This window comes from Globicephala melas, chromosome 11 (assembly GCF_963455315.2).
Source record: "Globicephala melas chromosome 11, mGloMel1.2, whole genome shotgun sequence".
NCBI classification, from domain to species: domain Eukaryota; kingdom Metazoa; phylum Chordata; class Mammalia; order Artiodactyla; family Delphinidae; genus Globicephala; species Globicephala melas.
Genome location: NC_083324.2, coordinates 79,332,311 through 79,350,484, shown reverse-complemented (window position 1 = coordinate 79,350,484; position 18,174 = coordinate 79,332,311). Strand labels below are relative to the sequence as shown.

General features: G+C 53.9%; 3 protein-coding genes across 39 annotated transcripts in view; 2 read left to right on the top strand and 1 right to left on the bottom strand.

Moving 5' to 3' along the window:
* The window catches only part of MSH5 (mutS homolog 5), a 17,635-nt gene extending 11,544 nt beyond the window's left edge, over nucleotides 1-6,091 (top strand). For 7 of the 31 annotated variants that reach the window (XM_060308557.1, XM_060308561.1, XM_060308558.1 and 4 more), the window contains 12 exons: nucleotides 1,435-1,563; nucleotides 1,861-1,933; nucleotides 2,094-2,217; nucleotides 2,440-2,520; nucleotides 2,753-3,280; nucleotides 3,386-3,512; nucleotides 3,927-4,076; nucleotides 4,423-4,500; nucleotides 4,702-4,845; nucleotides 5,047-5,184; nucleotides 5,656-5,729; nucleotides 5,952-6,091. In XM_060308557.1, the coding sequence (XP_060164540.1) occupies nucleotides 1,435-1,563; nucleotides 1,861-1,933; nucleotides 2,094-2,217; nucleotides 2,440-2,520; nucleotides 2,753-3,280; nucleotides 3,386-3,512; nucleotides 3,927-4,076; nucleotides 4,423-4,500; nucleotides 4,702-4,845; nucleotides 5,047-5,184; nucleotides 5,656-5,729; nucleotides 5,952-6,063 (1,758 nt within the window). In that variant the 3' untranslated portion in view covers nucleotides 6,064-6,091. The other 24 variants (XM_060308563.1, XM_060308560.1, XM_030850570.2 and 21 more) reach the window with 22 other exon arrangements.
* The window catches only part of VWA7 (von Willebrand factor A domain containing 7), a 22,396-nt gene extending 4,222 nt beyond the window's left edge, over nucleotides 1-18,174 (bottom strand). Inside the window, exons 1-17 of one of the 6 annotated variants that reach the window (XM_070046731.1) lie at nucleotides 18,120-18,174; nucleotides 17,587-17,841; nucleotides 16,981-17,262; nucleotides 16,387-16,483; nucleotides 15,679-15,789; nucleotides 15,023-15,218; nucleotides 14,739-14,908; nucleotides 13,010-13,122; nucleotides 12,399-12,515; nucleotides 11,721-11,906; nucleotides 11,125-11,257; nucleotides 10,854-11,006; nucleotides 10,651-10,743; nucleotides 10,012-10,313; nucleotides 9,791-9,930; nucleotides 9,414-9,588; nucleotides 8,870-9,308 (exon numbers count right to left, since the gene is read on the bottom strand). In XM_070046731.1, the coding sequence (XP_069902832.1) occupies nucleotides 9,135-9,308; nucleotides 9,414-9,588; nucleotides 9,791-9,930; nucleotides 10,012-10,313; nucleotides 10,651-10,743; nucleotides 10,854-11,006; nucleotides 11,125-11,257; nucleotides 11,721-11,906; nucleotides 12,399-12,515; nucleotides 13,010-13,122; nucleotides 14,739-14,908; nucleotides 15,023-15,218; nucleotides 15,679-15,789; nucleotides 16,387-16,483; nucleotides 16,981-17,262; nucleotides 17,587-17,826 (2,682 nt within the window). In that variant the 5' untranslated portion in view covers nucleotides 17,827-17,841; nucleotides 18,120-18,174 and the 3' untranslated portion in view covers nucleotides 8,870-9,134. Of the gene's footprint in view, nucleotides 1-1,839; nucleotides 1,919-8,869; nucleotides 9,309-9,413; nucleotides 9,589-9,790; nucleotides 10,314-10,650; nucleotides 10,744-10,853; nucleotides 11,007-11,124; nucleotides 11,258-11,720; nucleotides 11,907-12,398; nucleotides 12,516-13,009; nucleotides 13,123-14,738; nucleotides 14,909-15,022; nucleotides 15,238-15,678; nucleotides 15,790-16,386; nucleotides 16,484-16,980; nucleotides 17,263-17,586; nucleotides 17,842-18,119 lie in introns of those variants that run through there. The other 5 variants (XR_009565963.2, XM_060308576.1, XR_009565964.2 and 2 more) reach the window with 5 other exon arrangements.
* SAPCD1 (suppressor APC domain containing 1) lies at nucleotides 6,572-8,887 on the top strand. 2 transcript variants are annotated; one of them, XM_030850586.2, is made up of 5 exons: nucleotides 6,572-6,704; nucleotides 6,957-7,097; nucleotides 7,600-7,695; nucleotides 7,796-7,885; nucleotides 7,980-8,887. In XM_030850586.2, the coding sequence occupies exons 1-5, from the start codon at nucleotides 6,591-6,593 to the stop codon at nucleotides 8,073-8,075; spliced, it is 537 nt and encodes a 178-aa protein (XP_030706446.1). In that variant the 5' UTR covers nucleotides 6,572-6,590; the 3' UTR covers nucleotides 8,076-8,887. The 2 variants fall into 2 exon arrangements, with proteins under 2 accessions (XP_030706446.1, XP_060164563.1); XM_060308580.1 differs by having other exon boundaries at nucleotides 7,796-8,887.

The following is an 18,174-nucleotide window of genomic DNA, read 5'->3' as shown; positions in this document are numbered from 1 at the left end:
AGTTGTGGCTCATGGGCTCTTGCGCGCAGGCTCAGTAGTTGTGGCGCACGTGCTTAGTTGTTCCGTGGCATGTGGGATCTTCCCCGACCAGGGCTCGAACCCGTGTCCCCTGCATTGGCAGGCGGATTCTTAACCACTGTGCCACCAGGGAAGCCCTCTACAGTATATTTACCTAACATGTAAAGTAGTTTCAGTTTTATTTTACGTGAGCAGATGTGTGTGACTATTTGTATATTCCCTCCCACTACTTAACATTTATCCTTGGCTTCAGCCAGGCCAGGCTCCGCGTTCAAGCACTCTGCCTGGGAGACCCACCATATTCCTGCTCAGGATAGCATGGTGGTTAAAAGCCAGACACCTGGGCTCAATTCCCAGCTCATCTATTTACTCTCTGTGAGACCTTGAGCAAATTGTGTTACCTCTTTGTGCTTCAGGTTGCTCACCTGTAAAATGGAGTCATGCTAGTCCCCATCTCCTAGGATTATTTTGAGAATTGAATGAAATTAACACATGTAAAAAGTTTAGAATATTGCCTGGCGGGTAGTAAACATTCAATAAGTGTTAGTTCTTATTCCTACCTCTATTCATTTGCCCATGCTCTTGCCCCCACCCAGAATACCCTTCTCCCTTTGGAATTGCCTTATTCAAGACCAAGCTTATTTCTTTTTCTCTGCAAAGATATCCCAACTATTTTAGCCCATATTAGTCTTATTCTCTGAACTTCCTTAGTAATTTTAGTCAGTTTCACAACTTGGTCAATCTTTTTTGTGGGTAGTCATTGTTTTTGTTGTTTGTTTCCATCATGGCTAGATTATAAACTCTTTGGTTTATACACTTTATATATCCTCTGTCACAGAGTGAGGCTCAGTCAGTGTCCTTTGGATTGGGTTTATCCACTCAGTCTAATCCCTGTTTAGAGCAGCCACCTCAGGTCACTGACTTGCACGCTGGAGAATTAATTCTCGGTGACTCTCACCCATCCCCTCTTCCTGCTGTCTCTTACCCAAATGCTGTCATTGCCCCTTCTGCTCATTTACTTCTTCTCTGCCTTTCATATCCCTATTTCTCTTTCTCCTTCCTCTGTACAAACTTCTCTCTTGGGATATTGTACAAATCTCTTTCAAAGCAACTACCACTTTATTTTTAAATCTTCTGGGTGTATTTGTCTTCCTTACTAGACCACGAGCCCATCTAGGACAAGGGACCCAGTTGTCTTTGTTGTCTTTGGAGCCTTAGTGTTTAGTGTGGTGCCTGGTGAAGAGTTCTGCAGATACCATTTTCTCTCTCACTTTCTTTTTTGCATTTGAGATCTTCTCTCTGTCTCTGTTATTGTGTTTTTCCCTATTGGTCTTTGTTCTTCTCAGTCCATCCCTGTCCCCTCGCCTAAGCCCGGCCTGGGTATGGGCCACCCTCCTCTGTCCATTTCTCCTACAGACAGTGTACAGTGCCCTGGGCCTGAGGGATGCTTGCCGCTCCCTGCCCCAGTCCATTCAGCTCTTTCGGGACATTGCCCAAGAGTTCTCTGATGACCTACACCACATTGCCAGCCTCATTGGGAAAGTGGTGAGTGGAAGGAAAGAGGCAGAGCTCCTGGGAAACTAGGGGAGGGATGGGTTTGGGTAATAGAGAACGACAGGGCTCTGGGGAATGTGGTGTGGAAGATGGGGATGCATGGGAGACACTGAGGTCAGCTGGATGACCAAGGGATGGGATGGTGAGAGGAGATGGCAAAATATCAGGGATCTGCTTGGGGGCTTGGAGGGTTAGGGTTGAAGCAGGGACTGAAGGGGCCCAAGTAGAGGTGAGGAACAGGACGAGATGGTGCTGGATGTAAAGAACCTGGACTTCTTGTCTCCTCAGGTGGACTTTGAGGGCAGTCTTGCTGAAAATCGCTTCACAGTCCTCCCCAACATAGATCCTGAAATTGATGAGAGTGAGTGTTAGGTGTACGGATGGGCCTATGAGCCCTGAAACATGAGCCTGCCCAGTGATGGGGTACCATTCTCAGTAGGCGGCCACTACAACTGGGGATAATCATCACAACCAGAGCAGGAACCTTACTTTTGATATCCACGTGTCTTTCACCCTCCTAGAAAAACGAAGGCTGACAGGACTTCCCAGTTTCCTCACTGAGGTGGCTCGGAAGGAGCTGGAGAATCTGGACCCCCGTATTCCTTCATGCAGTGTCATCTACATCCCTCTGGTGAGGGCAGGAGGGTGGGTGTGCTCCCCAGGGGTTTTTTAGGGGGACATTAGGCTTATGAAGGACACATTAGTAGATAAGAAAACCCTGGAGAAATCTGAAGAACATGAATACTTTTTGGTGGCTTTAGCCCCCTGAGGGAAGCATTGGGGGATATAGGGGACTCTGGCTTCCTCTAAGGAAAGAAAGTGCCCAGTACATCACTCCCTGCTTTCTCTCTTTTCTACTCTCCGCAGATTGGCTTCCTTCTTTGCATTCCCCGCCTGCCTTCCATGGTGGAGACCAGTGACTTCGAGATTGAGGGTCTGGACTTCATGGTGAGACCCTTGACCTCTGTAGGGGTTGATAAGGAAAGTGAATGAGCAGCTGAGAGGAGGGCCTTACCCCATCAGCACTGCCCAATGTGGGATCCCTCTTCTGTTGTTTTACTCTGATCTTTACCAGCTCTGAGACAAAGGAGAAAGAAATCAAGGTCAGGGCTGGAGCGGGGGTTAGATAGGATGAGGATCGAGAGAAGCAAAGCCCATAGCTTTGAACCCTTGTATCCAGTTCCTCTCAGAGGAGAAGCTTCACTATCGTAGTGCTCGAACCAAGGAGCTGGATGCATTGCTGGGGGACCTGCACTGCGACATCCGGGGTGAGGAGAAGCGAGTGGCTGGAGCGGAGCGGGCAGCATGGAGATGATTCTGATAGGCTCCTTTCCTTCCTGCCATTGCTCTCTCTTTCTCTCTCTCTCTTTCTCTCTCTGACTCTGTCTTTTCTGAATGTCTCTGGGTATTTCAGATGGTATCTGCAAGCCTGTTTCTGGGTCCCTCTGCTGGCCTCTTTGTCTCTCCTTCACTTTCCCCTGGAGCTGACCCCCAGCTCCCTCCCTTACCTGCCCCCAGACCAGGAAACCCTGCTGATGTACCAGCTGCAGTGTCAGGTGCTGGCACGGGCAGCTGTCTTGACCCAGGTGTTGGACCTCGCCTCCCGCCTGGACGTCCTCTTGGCTCTTGCCAGTGCCGCCCGGGACTATGGCTACTCAAGGCCCCGTTACTCCCCACGGCTCCTTGGGGTACGAATCCAGAATGGCAGGTGAGAACAGAAAAGGGTGGAGGCATAGACAAGAGGGGCCCAAAGGCCCCATCTTCTGCATCCACAGGCCATGTGCAAGGTACCTCTCCACCCACTCCACTGCAGGCATCCTCTGATGGAGCTCTGTGCCCGAACCTTCGTGCCCAACTCCGCAGAATGCGGGGGGTACAAAGGGAGGGTCAAAGTCATCACTGGACCCAACTCCTCAGGGAAGAGCATATACCTCAAACAGGTAGAGGAATCCCTACAAACTGGGCCTCTGGAATGTTCTCCATTGTCTCCATCCCCCACCTGCCAGTCAACCCAGGTCCCTACAGCTCTTCTCCCTGTGTTCTGACCCCAGCTGTCATGAAAAGACCGTAGCCCACACCCGCCGCTCCTCTTCCTCGCAAGTTCTCATTCTCTACCTGAGGGAGAGCCATGCTCTAATGATCGTTCCATGGCCTGAATTCTCCTCCCCCACCTCTGAATTAAAGTGTGCCTTTGCTCACTCCCTGCCCTTTACTGATTCTAAAGCGAGCAGAAGGGGCTGTGATCTTCTATTAAACTGTGTCCATCTCTCTTGATCTATTGTTCTCCCCTCAGTTTAGCCTCACCTTCACCTCAGCCACACGAGGCACCGGGCCCTGTCTCCTCCCCTATTCAGGTAGGCTTGATCACATTCATGGCCCTGGTGGGCAGCTTTGTGCCAGCAGAGGAAGCCGAAATCGGGGCAGTAGATGCCATCTTCACCCGAATCCATAGCTGTGAATCCATCTCCCTTGGCCTCTCTACCTTCATGATCGACCTCAACCAGGTCAAAAGGAGGATGGGTTGGGGGAGGGGGATAATGGGGAAGGAACCCTACCCGTGAAAAATGTCAGGAAAAACGTTCCTTCTGCCTGCTCTCTAAACTAGGGGCAGGGAGCACCCAGTTCAGAGACCAGGAGAATCAATACCGCGAACCTTTATCTATCCCCGGCTTTGTGTGAGGCACTGTTGGCAATGAAAGGATGAACAAAACATGTGTCTCGCCGTTAAAGAACTTGCAGTCCTGTTGGGTGGACACATACACAAGCAGCTTTACTGCCAGGCAGACTGTGGTCAGTGCATTACAGGCCTCGAATGTTTCTGAAACTATCCCTTGTCCACCTGGTACCCAGCAGGTGGCGAAAGCAGTGAACAATGCCACCGAGCGGTCGCTGGTCCTTATTGATGAATTCGGAAAGGGAACCAACACGGTAAGGGGAGAAGCTGTTGAGGATCTAAGGAGGGGAAAATGAAGGAGGGCTAAGGAACAAGAGGGTGCGGCTGCGCCTCTGGAAAAGAATAGGGGTGTGTGGGTAGAAAAGAAACAGTGTGAGGCGGGAGAGGCCTGGCAGGAGGAGAGGGGTGCACGGGGCACCTGTGGTTCCACAGCCTCACCGCTGCCCTCTGCACAGGTGGATGGTCTCGCGCTTCTAGCGGCCGTGATCCGACACTGGCTGGCGCTTGGGCCCACGTGCCCCCACATCTTCGTGGCCACCAACTTTCTGAGCCTCATTCAGCTACAGCTGCTGCCACAGGGGCCCCTCGTGCAGTATTTGGTGAGGAACCAATCCAGCTCCTTAGGGGCCCCTAGGCCGAGCATTTCCCAGAGCTGGGAACTGGCTTCTCCGTCAGAACAGGGGCTCCTTGAGCACAGGGACCACGTCCCTTCCTGTTTCTCACTCTCCACAGCAACTGACCAAGGGACTGGGGCAGGAAGCAGAATGACTGATAACATTCCCCTTTTATTCTCTTTTAAGACCATGGAGACCTGTGAAGATGGGAATGACCTTGTCTTCTTCTATCAGGTTTGCGAAGGTGTTGCCAATGCCAGCCATGCCTCCCACACAGCTGCCCAGGCTGGGCTTCCTGAGAAGCTCGTTGCTCGTGGCAAGGAGGTGAGGTCCAAACAGCAGCCACCTCCGCCAGGGCTCCCTTCCACCGTCCCTGCTTCTCCGAGGGGCCTGGATTCTGACCCTACAACACCCACTCCCACCCCTGCCCCTTCTGCTTCTCCGAGGGGCCTGGATTCTGACCCTACTCTCTCCTCTTACCCAACACCCACTCCCACCCCTGCCCCTTCCTGCTTCTCCGAGGGGCCTGGATTCTGACCCTACTCTCTCCTCTTACCCAACACCCACTCCCACCCCTGCCCCTTCCTGCTTCTCCGAGGGGCCTGGATTCTGACCCTACAACACCCACTCCCACCCCTGCCCCTTCCTGCTTCTCCGAGGGGCCTGGATTCTGACCCTACAACACCCACTCCCACCCCTGCCCCTTCCTGCTTCTCCGAGGGACCTGGATTCTGACCTACTCTCTCCTCTTACCCAACACCCACTCCCACCCCTGCCCCTTCCTCCTTGTCCTAGGTCTCAGACTTGATCTGCAGTGGAAAGCCCATCAAGCCTGTCAAGGAGCTGCTAAAGGAGAAACAAATGGAAAAGTGAGTGCAGGCCCAGGGTCCTTGTTCTCTCTAGCATGTTCTGCAGCTCTTCTACCCCTTTCAGGGACTCAGACAGTCTCTTGCCCTTTAAAGATTCAAAATTTCTTCCTGCAATTTCTAAATTCTCAAGGTCTCGGGTTTCCTGTGCTGCATCCTCTTCCCTCTGCTCAGGGATTCTGTTATCCATGCTTCCATAAATCTCACTGTTCTCTCTCCCCTCAGTTGCCAGATGTTAGTAGACAAGTTTCTGAAACTGGATTTGGAAGATCCCAGTCTGGACCTGGACATTTTCATGAGACAGGAAGTGCTGCCTGCTGCCGCCACCATCCTCTGAGAGTCTTCCCTGGGCTCTCCTCCACATCCCAAACCCCGGGAGGCTGCCAGGCCCTCTTTGTTTCCTTACCTCCTTCACACCCAGAGTTCTCAGTTTCCCTGGAAATTTTGTTTCATGTTAGTAATAAAGTTTATTTTGGAGAAAGTTATTGTTTCCTTAGACGAGCCAAAACAAAACAAGAGAGTAGGAAAGAGATGAAAGAGGAAGCAGCAGGCCACAGAGGGACCTGCCCTGCCTCATTAAAAATAAAGTATCACTGCTGGAGGGAGGCCCTCGGGTTCTACCCAGGGGGACTTTATGAGAACCAACCACTTCAACAGACCCTACAAAAACAGATGAGAGAGAAGACAGGAGCCCAAGGGAGATGTTCTTTCCCCTTAAAGTAGGAACACCTCAGCCTGAGACAGACCCAGCAGGAAGGGCTCTGGGAGGCTGAAAGACTAGGCAGGACCGGTGCAAGGCTGGGGGAAAGGGAGGGACCAGCCCTGCACCAGTGGGTGTGGCTCCACCCTTCCCACCTCAGAGCCATGGGGAGCCGGGGTCCTGGTGGGCTGCCCCTGGTGCAGGCCCCCTACACGGTTCTGCTGCTGCCACTGGAGACAAGCCGCCAAGACCCAGGGGCCCAGCGCTTCTTCCTCTGGGTGAGTATCAGTCCCGCAAGAGGTCCCGGGAAAGCCCCTCTCCCTAGATCAGTCTCCTGCAATTCCACTCAATTTTGAGGACTCGTAAGTTCAGCCCCTTGCTTTCCCTTGCCCTCCAGGTCCTCAGTGGCCAGTCTGGGTTCACACTCAGTGACCAGATAGTGAACTGAACCACGGGTTAAGAGTAAGGGCCATGCATGGCCCAGAACCCTGCTGTGGAGTGAGTCAGCCTCTGCTTCTTGCCTTTTTCAGCTGCAGAGGATGCAGGCTCTGGAGCGGGAACAGGATGCCCTGTGGCAGGGGCTGGAGCTGCTGGAGCATAGCCAGGCCTGGTATGAGGGCCGTCTGAGGGAGGCCCAGCAACAGCAGCTATATCTGGGGGCCCTTGGTGAGGTATGGGGCTGACCCATGGTATGTGGGGGCAGGGGTAGCAGGGACGTGTGGACACAGCCTGACACCATCCTGGAAAGGCAAGAGTTAATGGACAGGGATCATCAATTGGAAGCAGCATTGTAATGACAGGATGCCACCAAGTGTTAGGTCGGTTCATTGTTGGGCCTAGAGGAGGCTGGTCTGCATTCCATTCAGAGGGACACAATTTGGCTCACTCCATGGAGATGGGGGAGTGGTCTGGATTGTTCCAGTGAGTCAGGGATGGACAGGAGGGAGGATCCAAAGAATAGAGAAAGCGGGTACTATGCTATTTGAGGGGGTTGGAGGAACTGGACTACTGAAGAGATGGAGTGGAGAGTACTGGAATTTCCCACCTGCCTGGCAGGGAACTGGGATGAGGGGATCCAGATGGAGGAGAGGAATGACCTGTGGTGATAGGAGAAGAGTGGCAGATGGTACTCGAGCTTTCACCACGTTGTCTGCCTCTAACTCCTCCTTTTAGAATTTTCCAACAGATTTACACTCAGAGCCTGGTGGCCCCCAGTTAGTCCAGATTCAAAAGGTGAACATCTGTTTGCAGAATCTGATTCAGGGGAAGGTGAGTTTATTGTTTTTCGTTTACTCTTGGGAAGTGGGGGTAAAGAGGGGACTTGGGGTCAGCACTGGTCTAACAAAACAACGAATTCCCCCCCCAACAGTTCTCCCCACATCCCCTGAACAAAGATAGTTCCTGCGCCACCCAGGACTGGAAGGGAAGGCCAAGGAAGCAGAACGTGTGGCAGCAACACGTAAGCAGTAGAGGAGTGGGGGGAGGGCGGAAGCCCTGGCCCTCAGTGGGAGGGAGGGCACAGACACCCAGACTGTCTCCCTCCTCTTCTCCAGGTAGTGTCAAGGCAGCAGAAAGGAGTCACTAAGCCAAAGGGGGAAATGGCTCAGCCAGGCTGCCCCAATGGACGGAGGGGCCCTACCCGTGTCTAATGTCTCCTCTGGTTCCCCTCAGTTGTGCTGGCAAGGCTGAGTGAGAACCCCCAGCCTCCTTATTCTGCTTCTTGACTCAATAGCTAAATGGCTCCAGGTGGCAGGTCAACTGAAATCCTGACATCTTGCTGTGAAATTTCCTCTCCACTCCTGAAAACTTCCATTTCGTCTTTTTGGTATCTTACGCTCTCACTCTTCCCTATATGATGTGCATAAGTGATCTTTCTTTGAAATCTCTCTGGGGAAAAGACATGTTTATTGGCACTGTCCTTTAACTTTAAATACAAAAATAAAATATAAGCATCTCCAGAATTTCAAAAATAAAATAGAAGCGTCTCCAGAATTTCAATAAAAGCAATTCTATAAATAACACTTTTCAGTAGGAGGTGGGGTACCCTCCTCCCCACTTCCAATCTTAGTCACTGCCCCATGTATCTTCCCCTCTACCTGAGCTTGGGAGAGCATGAATAAGTAGTGGAATAAAGATGCTACAGAGGGCTTCCCTGGTGGTGCAGTGGTTAAGAATCCACCTGCCAATGCAGGTGACACGGGTTCGAGCCCTGGTCCGGGAAGATCCCACATGCCACGGAGCAACTAAGCCCGTGTGCCACAACTACTGAGCCTGTGCTCTAGAGCCCGCAAGCCACAACTACTGAAGCCCGCGTGCGTAGAGCCCGTGCTCTGCAACAAGAGAAGCCACCGCAATGAGAAGCCTATGCACCACAACAAAGAGTAGCCCCAGCTCGCCGCAACTAGAGAGAGCCCGTGCTCAGCAACAAAGACCCAATGCAGCCAAAAAAAAAAAAAAAGATGCTACAGAGAAATAGAAAGCAACTTTCTCCAAAAATGAGTCTGGTTTGTTTCCCACAAGGGTTAGGGAAAGTGCATTGTGGGAAAATCCATTGCCTTCTATCCCAATCTTGGAAGGGCCAAGTGCATGAGAAGGAAACCCTCCAACCCACCTGGGAGAGGTAGGGTCCGGAGGCCCATGTTACCTTCTTACCAATGGGGTAAGATGGCAAACGGTGCCGGAGACCCATCCCTCTAGGGGCTGTTGCGTCACCAGGAGGCCAGGCCTAGCAGGAGCAGCACCGCTCCAACTGTGCCCCACCAGGGGTTGCCCACCAGCCCTCCCCCAGCCCTGCCCGGAGTCACCAAGGTGGAAAGATGAAAGGCAGGGCTGGTGGTTGTGAGGACAGGGTCAGTCGAGTGGACAGGGGCAGGGAGCTGGTCCTGGGGAGAAGAGGGAGAGGCTGTCAGGGTGGCTGCACCCAAATAAGTCTGCAGCGCCCTCCCCTCACCTTGCCTATCCTGCAATGGAAAGTGGGGGCACCTCACCTGCGGGGTGGGGCCCCGCACCAGGAGCCGGAGGAAGGTATGGGTGGGGGGTACTGTGCTGGCTTCTCGATCCATCGCGGTCACAGTCACCATCACCACGGAGTCTGAGGCGGCTGTGTCTGGTACCTTCAGCCACAGGCACCCCCAGGCGGACTCGTTCTGTTCCAGGCGAACCCTGGGGAGTGGATGCCAAAGTCCGGCTGAAGCCGCAGGCTCTGAATAGCCGAAAGCCAAGGGGTGGAGCCAAGCGCAGTCTGGGAGGGGAGCGAGGAATCTGAGCGCCAATTCGAAAGAGCCAGAGGAGCGAGTACCAGATCCCATGCCCTGGGAATAGAAAGATGGGACAAGAAGGGAGCAGGAGGTTTCAGGGGCTTCACCTGGAGAGGTTGGAGGTGAGAGCGAAGCTGGGGTTGACGGATGTCCTAAGATCGAGATCCTGAGGGCCCGAGAAGCTGGCAATGCGGAGGCTGAGCGGGGCCTCGGTGCCCGGCGCCAGGAAACCCGGGGGACCACTGAGCTGCGGAGGAGGGCCGGTCAGGGGAGGAGCAGCAGGCCCTGTTCTCTCCAGCCGCAGCCGCACCTTCCGCTGGCATCTCACCTCCAGAAGGACAGGAACTACAGCACAGGGCTGGGGGGCCACCCGGTGCAGGCCCTGCCCCACTCCGTCCTGGCCAATCAGCTCCAGAGAGAAGGGTCCCGCGGTGGACAGAAGCGTAGGCGGTAGCGAGGCAGCGAGGAGACCTCGCTCCCGGGGTCCCATGGGCTCCAAAGGCACCCGGCCCAGCTCAGCACCGTGCGGGACCCCTCGAAGGACGACGTGGGAGAAATGCGGCAGAGGATCTCCAGGGTTTCCTCTGGAGCCCAGCCCTGTCACTTCTACCAGCAGCTGGGTCTGGAGACCTGGGACAGGGGAGGGGAGGAAAGAACAGTGGCTGCGTGAGGTTTGGAGACAAGGAGAAAAGCATGAACAGCTTTGAATAGGGGTTAGTTCTCGGGGTATGGATGGGGAAAAGGGGTTACCTCTACGGGTATTGATGGCGAGGGCCAGGAGGGAGTGCTGGGATGCTGGAAATATTCTATAGCTTGAACTGAATGACGGTTATTTTTTATTATATAAAATCCACCCAGCTGTACACTGAAGTTTAGTACACCTTATTAAATGTTATAACTCAATGAAAAGCTACATATATAATTTATATATATACACAAAGCAAGTTAGGGGTGGGGACAGATGTACCTGCAACTGGTTGAGTCAGGGGGTAGAGGCCAGGGTGGGGTCCATCCTCCATGGGGATCCCAAAGTGGAAGAGGAAATCCAGGGAGGTCTGGGCTGAGGGAGGGCGAAGGCAGTCAGAGACCTTCCAGAGATGAACGTGACTCATATTGCTCTCTGAGCTCTGCAGTCTCCCCTTCCTTTCCCAGGAATATCTCCCTCCTTACCTTGCACTCTCACCCGGGGGGTACCCTTGGCTGTGACCTGGATCTCCCAGGTTCCTGTCTGCAGGGGGTCATTCATGCGCACCATCCAGAACTGCCCGAAGCGGCGAGTATGACCTAGAGGCCCCTCACCTTCCTCCTGGCCCTGGGAGACCCCTGGATGGGTATTGGGGGCAAGAGATTGTCACAGGAGAATTCCTTTCCCTTAGTACATTACCCCTCATTCTCCAGTCTCCATTCTTGCCTCCGCCTTGAGACACACACATGGAAGTACCTGCAGGGTTTCTGATCCAGAAGCTGCTGACCTCCCCATGGATCCGGACTGTGACCCTCTGGAGCAGCCCATCCACACTGAACACAAGTGGCCTCTCAGGCACCACAACAGGAGGCTCCAGGGGAAGGGTCACCTTGAGGGGGCAGGACCGAAAAATGGGGGGAAGATAAGGCATGGAATGAGGTGGGAACAAAGACAGGAGAAAGAAAGGTAGAGACAGAAAAAAACTAAGTAACACATGGGATACCAGTGAGAGAGGAAGGACCAGGGATAAAGCTATGATCAATGACAAAGTTGGAGGCAAGGGATTAAGGATGAGGTAACCACTTCTTGCCCCCCTTAAAAGATGGCAGGACTTCCTAGAGTAGCCGTGAAGACAGAATACTGGAGGCCAAGACTGAGGGTGGTAGTACTAATGTGGAAGGAGCAGTGTAGAAGGTGGGCAGCTGTGGATCTCGGAGGGAAAGAAACTTCCTTTCCCACCCTCTGTCTAGAATGGCAACTCAGCAATGGGAGCCATTTGCTTTCTTCTACAAGAAAGAGAAATGCAGTGTCACCATCGTCCCCTCAGTTCTGAGCTGAGCCCCCACACTTACCAGGTCAGCTACGCTGTCCCCAACAATGGCTGCCACATCCTGAATGTACTGGTCTTGGGTGAAGATCACCTCTCCTCCTGAGGCCAGCGCCACCGCTTCATACGGCTCAAAACGCAGAGGGGACAAGACCTCACGCCGAGGTCGGCCCTGAACCCTAGATGGGTCTTCAGTCAACAGGAATGTGACCTGTGCCCAGAAGAAAGGCCAGGACTTGAAGTTTCCATTTGCCATCTACCATTGTAAATAAGGATCTCCTGTGCTCAAGCTTTCTACAGAGCTGATGATTGGTGGTAAATTCTCTGTCTACCCTCTGGCTGCTACAGCAGGGTCTCCCAGTGACACAACCCCTGGGCTTCAATTAGAAGTTGCCATTCCCTGTAACTGTCACCATACGTCATCCACATAGTGGATTGCTGGCAGCCAAATCTCCAGTTCTTCAAACGGTTTATTGGGGGCAGATTCATATAAGAATTCAGCATCATTAAGGGTAGGGCCTTCCACTCTTTAGTATTGTTAAAGGGATCTGGAAATGTTATACTCATGGTTCACTTCTCCCACCCCCAAGCCAAGTCTGGTTTAACCACCCTAGTGTGAGTGTGACCCTTGTAATGAGAGTTGTCCTGCAGTTTCCCACATCCCCGGGTAGCTAACACTGAGTCTCCCACCAGCTATGCTTACTCTGCAACGCCGCTCCTGAGTCAGAGATTCCACCCGGTTGGTGAGAAAGGCATCCTTGGGGGAGGCGTCAGTGAAGACGAAGATGTCTGAGAGTGGAGGTGTGTGTTGCAGGGCCAGCTGACAGGGGAGGGAAAAAACTGGTGTTAAAAAATGGCAGCAGTGGGACTTCCCTGGTGGCGCAGTGGATAAGACTCCACGCTCCCAGTGCAGGGGGCCGGGTCTCGATCCCTGGTCAGGGAACTAGATCCGACATGCATGCCGCAACAAAAAGTTCACATGCCACAACTAAGGAGCCTGCCTGCCGCAATTGAGGAGCCCATGTGCCGCAACTAAGGAGCAGGTGAGCCGCAACTAAGGAGCCCACCTGCCACAACTAAGACCTGGCACAACCAAATAACTTTAAAAAAAAGTGGCGGCAGTAGGGGAATGGGCAGAGCAAGGGAGGGCAGAGTAGAAGGCAATACGGCCCTGGAACCTGGAGTGAAGCGAGTGGGACTAGGTTCTGAAGATGGGGTAGAGGGATGAGGTCCCAGGGAAGCTCTAAGCTCCCTTGATGGTGGGGCCTGGAAAGGGGTGGCGGGAGAAGAAGGGAAGGGGTGGGGAGGGCAGACCTCCAGGGCTGACAGGCACATCTCGGGCTCATCTCCACCTCCCAAGGCATGTATCTCATTGAGTTGTTGCCAGAAGCTGTCAGGGTCACTGGTTGTAAAGACGGGGCCAAACCCTGGGAAAGGAGAAAGGAGATTGAGATAAGTGAGAGGAGGGCTCCCCTCATTCCCACCCATGGGCATCTCCCCAGTCAAGGAGCCCCGCTGTGCTCCTTGGGTGGACAAGTATTGAGATAACAATATTCCTTTATATTTATACTGACAGGGTAGAACAAGGCAGGGGCTAGGTACCTCTGGTGGGAAAGTGGACCTCATTTCCTCACAAAATGGTGGCACTTCCTGTGGTCCTGAGTGGGCCTTTTTGGGTATATGTGTAACTATAAAAAACAACCGAGTGGACTTCCCTGGTGGCTCAGTGGTTAAGAATCTGCCTGCCAATGCAGGGGACATGGGTACGATCCCTGGTCTGGGAAGATCCCACATGCTGCCGAGCAACTAAGCCCGTGTGCCACAATTACTGAGACTGCGCTCTAGAGCCTGCGAGCCAAATCTACTAAGCCCACGCACCACAACTACTGAAGCCCGCACGCCTAGAGCCCGTGCTCTGCAACAAAGAGAAGCCACCATAATGAGAAGCCCGCGCACTGCAACGAGGAGTAGCCCCCCGCTCGCCACAACTAGAGAAAGCCCGTGCACAGCAACGAAGACCCGACGCAGCCAAAAAAAAAAAAAAAGCCAACATAGATAACCAACAAGGACCCACTGTATAGCACAGGGAACTATACTCAATATCTGGTAATAACTTATAATGGAAAAGAAACTGAAAAAGAATATATATAACTGAATCACTTTGCTGGACACCTGAAACGTTGTAAATCAACTATACTTCAACTAAAAAACAACAACAAAAAAAACTGCGTCCTCAGTTTCCTCACAGAAAAGACAGAGAAATAATAGTACCTACCTCAGAGAGGGTTATTGGGTGATTAAATGAGTTGATTTTGTAAATCTTAGAATAGTGCTTTGACACATAATGAGTGCTAAATTCTTAATTATTCACTTACTTGTACCTTTATCAAATATGTGATAAACCCCTTTTGAATGTCAGCTACTATGAGATTTATATATGCAGATTAGACTCAAACCCTGCCCTTAGGGAATTCTCAATCCAAATTTTATTTGATGATCATTTTGACCCTGGGAGATAGGCGGGATAAGGCAAGTACTAATCCACTTTATGGTTGATGAAATTGAGGAAAGAGAGGTTAAACAATCAGCCTAAGTACACACAGTAAGTGCTGGTCAACCCAGGCCAGATGATCTGACTTCTAATTTAGTGGGGAGAGGAATATGATGTAACTAGCTGTCTTAGACATTTCACAGAGGCCTGGACCCACCAACCCGCCCCCCATCTTCATCCCAACCTCTGTCTACAGGAAGTGGAGAGAACTGAAAATGACTTACTAGAATGGAAGCCTAAGAAAGCAGAGGCTACTCGCCTAAGCACCCATAATGATTAAACTCATATGGAAAGTGCTGTCCTGTTGGAAGCAGTAGAAGAAGTGCTGATTGTTTCCAATATGCACACAAGTACCAGTAAAGACTCACTCAGGACCCTAGGAAGAGCCTCCCTTTTATTATGGAAATGAAGCCATTAGGCCCACTTCCCTACCAGTGGCATTTACCCCTTGCCCTGGACTTCCCTCCACTATTCCTGCCAGACCCCAGTTACCTGGGTCATGGAAAGGCACCAGGACATAGTGGGTGGGCTCCATGGGGCCACCCCGTCGCTGCTCCACAATGTGGCGAGCCTGGATTTTGGCAGCATTGATCTCCTCGCCCATACTTCCTGTGGTATCCAGGACGAAGCTCAGGCTGGAGGCTGGGGTGATGTCCAGCAGTCTGGGAAGCAGGCCAGAGATACAGTGAAGGGTCTGCACACTTGTCCCCAGGCCCTGGTTTCTCAATTCTGGAGCACCTACCTATTAAGGAGCCCATCCCCAGGAGGCCACTCACCTGGAGAAACCCCTGTCTCCCAGGCGGCTTCGCAGGAGGCTGAAGGCCTGGATGGAGGCCAGAAGGGCCAGGTTTGCAGCCTGGAGGTGCAGCATGTGGTGTGGGGAGAAGCCTGGGCATGTGCTATCCTTGTTGATGCCTCCCCGTGGTGGCTGGGAGCTGCTCTGGTCAAAATGGCCCCCATGGCTACATTTCCCTGGGTTGGGGAAAGGGATCTGGAGGGTGGAGGTAAAAAACCCACTGCCTCCTAATAAAACGAGGCCCTCTCTGACCTGCCCTGACCCTCTCACTCCTCAGCAAAGGATAAGCAGAAAATTATGATATTTTGTAGAGGGCAAATCTGGAGTAAATCTGGAATGATTAGTTACCAAAGCACACGGTAGATCCCTCGATCCCTCCAGTTAGTCCCCAAAAGCTGCCCTCGGGCACTGAAGTCTTATCGGCAATGTGAGAAGCTGCTCCCACCACCCCAACAATCATGGCCACCTCAGTGGGCCTTCATCCACCCGCTCCCCTCCCAGCATCCTCTCCTTCTTCCAAGAAGTGATGCCATAGGAAATAGGACAAGGGCTACAGGACTGAGGTCCCTAGGGACAGGGTCAGGGGAGAGGAAGTGACTTTCTCCCCTTACTTCTGGGGGCTTTCCTGTCTGGTACCTGGAGGTTTGGAGGGATGAGTTCCAAAGTAGCCAGAGGTGAGGAGTGTGAAGCCCAGCAAATTCCCAGGGCAGCTCCACTCGTCACAGTCGGAGCAGGTAGGATCGTCCACTGGGAAGAGAGGGCAAGGGTCTGGCACCCAAGATTCTGCTGCCCCTGACCTTTACCCCTGTCCACCCGAACTTCTTCAGCTTCTCCTCTCAACTGGAACAAGGTAAAAGCCCCTAGGTACCCTTTGCTGGTACCCTTCCAGGCTTTCTGAACTAAAACGTGGAGCTCCTGGCTGGCAATGAGACCTAATATTTGAGACTGGGACTGTGCTAGAAAACCCGGAAGTGGCGGGGGGACCAATCCTACGGGAGTGTGCCCTCTGTGAGCTGTGGACAGGAAGTGAAACTGTACTAGACAGGAGGCAGCTTCCGGGTCACAGTTCAGTTGGAAGGATGAGGGGACTGAGAGAGAAAGCCCCCCGTGTGATCCAGTGCGGGGAGGAAGCCACGTGAAAGACAGAGAACTCCCTGACGTCGCAGATCTGGTCCTGGCCCTGTCCTCTGCTGCGTGACCTTGGGGAAGCAGCTGACTGGCCTTTGGCTGAACCGAGGGACCGCACAGGTGGTTCCAGAGATGAAGCCATGTTGCACCCTATTCGACCCCAGGATGAGAGGCGGCTCTGTGGGCTCACCCTCACCAGTGGGGTCCCGGCCGTACCTTGCGCCAGGTTCCGCAGCCCCTGCCTTGGCCAGAGGAGGTGAGGGTGTGGCTGCTGCTCCCCCAGTTCGACCCAGTTGCTGTGACTGTAGAAATCCTGGTCCCAAGAGAAAGGAGAAGGGGAAGAAGCACTAGCTCACTGTTCTCACCGTCTCCAGCCCTGACTCCCCTTCCTCCCAGTTCCCCAGCCTGAAAGCCTCCTCCACCCTGCTACGCCCCAGACACCCCAAGTCCCCTCCACTGCTCTCTCCCTTGCCCAGAATAGAGCTCGGCCGAAGTGGGAGCCTCCCACGTTTCTTCCCATCTCACTCAGAGCCCAGCCAGAGGCCTTTCAGTGGCCTGCATGGCCCACCTCTTGACCTCAGCACCGTCCTCTCTCACTCACCTGCTCCAGCCGCCAATGCCTCCCGGCTGTTCCCACAGGAAGCTGCCAGTTTGGAGGCGGGGACTAGGGAATAGCCCCAGGGCCTTGGCAAGCAGCGCCCCAGCCCCTTCTAGAGTAGGGGGAGGCATGGCTAAGGAGGCACCATTCAGGAGACAGGAAGACTGGAAACGAAGACCCCTCTGACCACAACCCACCAACTCTGTCCTCACCTGCAAGGCATGAAGCGCAGCCCCGAGGCGCTGGCGGGCCAGGCTGTGGTCAAGGGCTCTGGCCGCCACCACAGTCTCCCCTAGAGCTCCCACCAGGCGTGCGCGCCCCTGGCCCAGCCGCTCGGCATCAAAGTGCAAGTCAGGGTCATTCCTGGAAGTCGGCAGGAAGTCCTGGGCGGCATTGGCACGAGACACCTCTCCTAAGGCTGCTCGGAACCGCCGGGAAGGAGACCCAGGTCCAAAGTAGGCGGCAAAGAGGTTGTCGGCAAGGAGAGTGCGGCCCTGGAGGGTGGTAGGGGGCAGGGGTTCCAGGGAAGCCCCTTGGATCGGACCACCGCCTACATTTCCTCAGCTCTGTCACTCCAGGCCGGGTGTGGGAGGAATTGAGGGTGCTGGGCCCTACAAGGGATGGGCAATCCTGGACATTCCTAAGGAAGGGGACTCCTGACTGTAGGACCAGGACTCCTGGGTATTGTTGATGTCGGGAGGGGAGGAGGGAATGTGTGCGTGGGGTCCCTTCTCTGGGCAAGCAGGACCCTCAAGTAGTATAAGTCCCCCAGAATGGGGGAATCCACCTGGGATGTGACCGGACCCAGGGACGCTCACCAGGAAGTCCTCAAGGCGAAGGGGGGGCCGACCTGGGGGCGGCTGCTCCAGGAAGAGCTGCAGGGTGACGTTGAGTGCCGCCTCCTCGGTCAGGTCCTGGTGGGTGATGGAGCCGGGGGCAGCCAGGAGGCTCCAGATATTGGGGAAGAAGGCAGATGCGGGGGCCAGCAGTAGCTGCAGCTGCAGCAACAGCAGCAGTGAGGGGCCCAGGTGGGACAGGGGCTCGTCCGTGGTGAGCATAGCTGAGACATGGACCTGGGGAACAGAAGGCTCTCCAGAGAGCAGGAAGCAGCAGAGATTTCAGGGCAGGCCCGGCTCTGTCTCCATGGGCACCTGCTTTGGCCCCTTAACTGGCTTCCCCGCCCTCTCCCTTCAATCATCCGGACAACCTGAGGGCCTCTCAGACCAATAGAGACTTACACCTGCAGGGGAAGGGTCTGAGGCTCCTCCCCCACCACCGCACCGCCCCCCACCCCACCCCTCGGCTAACGCCCCCATGCGGAGGAAGTCTCCTCTCTAGGCCTCTCCCCTACCTGGTTGCTGGGTTCTCCAGGCAGGGCCGGGGGGGGGGGGGCGGGAGGGGGAGCA